Source organism: Corylus avellana, chromosome ca4 (assembly GCF_901000735.1).
Source record: "Corylus avellana chromosome ca4, CavTom2PMs-1.0".
Lineage (NCBI taxonomy): Eukaryota > Viridiplantae > Streptophyta > Magnoliopsida > Fagales > Betulaceae > Corylus > Corylus avellana.
The window spans coordinates 22,190,686-22,195,023 of NC_081544.1; the positions used below are offsets into that span (position 1 = coordinate 22,190,686).

General features: G+C 35.7%; 1 protein-coding gene across 1 annotated transcript; it reads left to right on the plus strand.

Moving 5' to 3' along the window:
* Positions 1 to 1,439: 1,439 nt before the first annotated feature.
* On the plus strand, positions 1,440 to 2,441 carry LOC132179853 (lignin-forming anionic peroxidase-like). The gene is made up of 3 exons (XM_059592644.1): positions 1,440 to 1,661; positions 1,739 to 1,937; positions 2,052 to 2,441. The coding sequence occupies exons 1-3, from the start codon at positions 1,440 to 1,442 to the stop codon at positions 2,438 to 2,440; spliced, it is 810 nt and encodes a 269-aa protein (XP_059448627.1). The 3' UTR covers position 2,441.
* Positions 2,442 to 4,338: the final 1,897 nt, after the last annotated feature.

Below are 4,338 nucleotides of genomic sequence, written 5' to 3' on the forward strand. Positions count from 1 at the left end.
TACAACAATTTTTTTTTTTTTTTTTTTTGACATGTTTGAACAAAAGAAGAATGGGAATTCGAAATAGTGATTTCCGCTTCATAAGGCGTGGTCTACACCGATTGAGTTATCCCATATTATATAGCACATTATATGGGAGGTGAGGATTCAATTTACTTCACAAGGTAAATTTAAGAAGAATAGAGTGAATAATATTCTTTGTAGTGCTAGGGGTATAAATGGAATTTTGACTTAATTCTTTGTAGGTTGAGATGGTTGCTTTTTTTTTTTTTGACATGTCCGCACAAGAAGGGGGGAGGGGGATTCGAACTAGTGACCTCCGCTTCATTAAGCGTTGTCCCAGCCGATTGAGCTACCTCTTGGAGACAGGTTGAGATGGTTGCTATATATATAGCTATAGCTTCTTCTTTTTTGTTAATTTTTTTTTTTTTTTTTTTTTTAAAAATGTTATTTTATTAATGAAAGTTAGTCATTATCCCTTGAATGAGTCGTACGTACGTGTACTAATTATCCCTTGAAATTGAAATAGTCCAGATTAGCAAGCACCTCCACATATACACACATAGACACTTGAGTCTTTCCACTGTCATTTAAGTCTTTGGCCAGTATTAATTAGCCTACGACAATTTCAAGGTTAGGGTTGTTGATTTAGAATTCATTATTACAGCATGTCAAAAAAAAATAATAATAATAATAATAATTATTACAGAAAACATATGGAGACAAATGAATTCAATAATTTAAAAATAATTAAGAAAACAAAACAATTGTATATTATTTCAACATGCTTGTTACTTTTTCCATGCATGTGCTAGATCTAATTAATATCTGACACGGACATATAACTAATACTCTAGTATATTAACATTAAAATAATATATATACTTCAAGAATAACATTAAAATTTCTAACACATAACTTAAAAAACAAAGCATAAACATTTTAGGAAAAGAAGAGAACACTTTCGTGGGGCGCCGTCAATATCATTCACTCATATAATTAAATTAGAGAAGACAACAAAGTTTGACTACGTACCATTTTAATAATGAGAAATGCCCAGTTGTATCCATTTAATGCCAAGAGGATTTCAAACATGTACGTATGATCGAGAATTATATATATATATATATATAAGTAAATAATTTTATCTTCGACTTGAATTCATATTTTATTATTATATATTGTACGTAAAAGGAAAGAATGTTCAAAGTATATCGAAGAAGAAATTGTCATAGTGGAGCGTGCGAGTGGGAGGAAACGCGTTCATGAATTAATAGAGAGGTGACCCAGACAAAGTAGTGCAACTATAAATTGATGGGATACCATTCAGCTTTCTCCATTATCATCTTCTTTCTCATCTTCTTTTGCCTGAAACAAACAAACTAAGATCGATCCATCAATTAATGGCGGCTGCAATGGTTAACAAGGTGATGAGTTGGATGAGAAATTCAAACAAGAATGCAGCTGTTTTGTTGCTTATCTTGCTGTTTCTCAGCAGCTCTACCTCAACCTGCAATGCGCATCTTTCTTCCCAGTTTTACGACCACACGTGTCCGAATGCAGTCAGCACCATTCGGAGTGTTATCCGAACAGCAGTTTCACGCGAACGTCGGATGGCGGCGTCTCTTGTTCGTCTCCATTTCCATGATTGTTTTGTTCAGGTATAATATATTTTTATGTGTATATATATATATATATATATATATATATATAAATTATATATATAAATTATATATAGATGACGGTGGCTGCACGTGATGCATCTGTTGCTGTGGGTGGCCCATCTTGGTGTGTGAAGCTCGGAAGAAGAGATTCCACAACCGCAAGCTTAACTCTAGCCCAAACAGAACTTCCACTTGCCACTGATGACCTTCAGACACTTCTTTCTAACTTTGCTCGCAAAGGCCTTACTGCAGAAGATATGGTCGCTTTATCAGGTTAGCTCATCAACAAGTAGAATATTTTATTAAAATCATTAGGTTACTATAATATTGATTACTATAATAAATTTAAACAATATTCTAACAAAATTAATGTCCAAATGAATGCAGGTGCCCACACTTTAGGGCAAGCTCAATGCATCACATTTAAAGACCGGATATACAACGATGGGAGTGATATTGATGCTGGATTTGCTAGCACTCGCCAGCGCCGTTGTCCAGCTACGGGCGGCGATCAAAACTTGGCAGCACTTGACTTGGTGACTCCAAATTCTTTTGACAATAACTACTTCAAGAATTTAATTCAAAAGAAGGGTCTCCTTGCCTCAGATCAAATCCTCTTTAGTGGAGGGTCGACAGACAGCGTTGTTTCCAAATATAGTAGAAGCTCTGCCACTTTCAAGTCTGATTTTGCATCCGCCATGATTAAAATGAGTGAAATTGATCTTCTCACTGGTTCAGCTGGGCAGATAAGAAGGATTTGTAGTGCTGTTAACTAGTTAAAACTGCTTTTTTCCAAATACTCACGAGTCACTTGTTCCGTTCCCCCAATATGTCAATTTTTGGTTCATAAGTTTTTTTTTTTTTTTTGGAATTATCGCAAGTGTAAAATTGAAATTTTTACATATTGTTAACTGTAATGAGATTCATTGTATTATATTAATTCTCGCCTACCTTTAAACACAAACAAGTTACGTCTTCATCGGAGAGAATTCCTAGTTGTCGTTCGAACGTGTCTTACTCTGACTCCGCGACCACCTCATGAGGTGGTCCGTTTATGAACCTACTTGAACATTAAACCTCAATTTTCTCAAGGATTATATAAGCCTTGTATATAAGTCATGATTTGCACTTTGAGATAGAGCAGCTTGTGCGAGTGGAGTTGAGCTGTAGGATTAAATTTATAGATCCAAGCATGAACTATCATTTAGAGTAACACACATCGATTTAGTCATTGGAATGAGATAATCTCTTTCTTCTATCATTATAAGTTTATAACTTCAAATGCATTATAATATAAATGGCCTCAGCATAATTGGAACTGCTCAAGAAATTACTCGTTATGAAGTCCACAACAACAAAATGCTTTTTGATAGTGGAAGCAGAATGCAAATAGCTGGTAAGGGTTGGAGCCATCAAACTTGCACTCAGCTACACCCACGCTTCTTATTCTAGCATCCCCTCCAAAAACCGTCAAGCAATTTCCTGTACTACTAGACTGCCAGAATCGAAACTCGCGGTGGTTGAACTTCTGCGGTGCATTAATGGATTTCCAGTCAGCCTCGGTTAAGCTTTCCAATGAGCTCAACAACCGAAGGCTCACCTTGCCATGCTTGTCCACAGAGAGATAGCTTTCACCCCCTGAGCATTTATCCATGTAATTGCTAAACCTGTAGTACATATATATACATAACTTCACATTGTCAAGTGATGAAGGCAATGAGATATATATCTCCAGCTTCATTTATCTCAACCTATAATTGATTTGTCCTTTTTTGAGATTATCCCAAGAGGGTAAGATATATATATATGTTCAAAAATACAAAAAGAACATGCAAAGGATTAATATCGCAGGTACCTATGATAGCCAGAGGCCCAGAAGCTGAACCCGAAGCAGATTTCCAGCCAAAATAAGCATTGAGCGACGTTGACTCGCCACCTTCAACATTCGGAACAGAGTAAACACCTCTATCATTCAAATCCACAAAGTCAGATTGCAAAGCACCTGCGATAAGAGTGTCGTCAAATGCTGTCATGTGGGGATAATCTTCAGTGACAGGGCATTTGGTTGTGTCACATGTGGAGCACTGGCTGCGTACAGCTTCTCACTCTTCAAATCTCCAGCACCGTTGATGACATTGGCATAAGTCATGATGATCACCAGCACAAGTAGGCAAAGAGAGAAGCAGTTTTTAGCCACCATGCTTTGATTTACTTTTCTTTCTCTATGATTCTTAGCTTACTTATGATATATTCATGCGTTTATATATATATATGCCCTCTTTTTCTTATTTTATCGATGTTGCTTGTTTCTTTTCAGGTGAACGGCATTTATCTGTTAATCCTGTGCTTTGTTCTTATTTTTGGTCTTATTAGATGTTAGCATCTCTCGTTTTCCATTCTTATATATACCTTGTTTTATTTTTAGGTGCTTTTAACGTTTATTTTGTGATTCCGTAGCTTTGATTTAGAATCTCAATACGTGTCACTCAAGAATTTGCCAAAATGGTCAGCAAAGATTTAAAAAATAAAAAAAAAATTGCCGAAAGCATAGGCCTTGTCAATTAATATTTTACCTCTTTGTCTCCACTAAAATCTTAGTACGTACCTTAGGTTCAAAATTTTGTTTGAATTAACTTTGGAATACATACAAATTAGAAGATAAAAATTGGGTGTC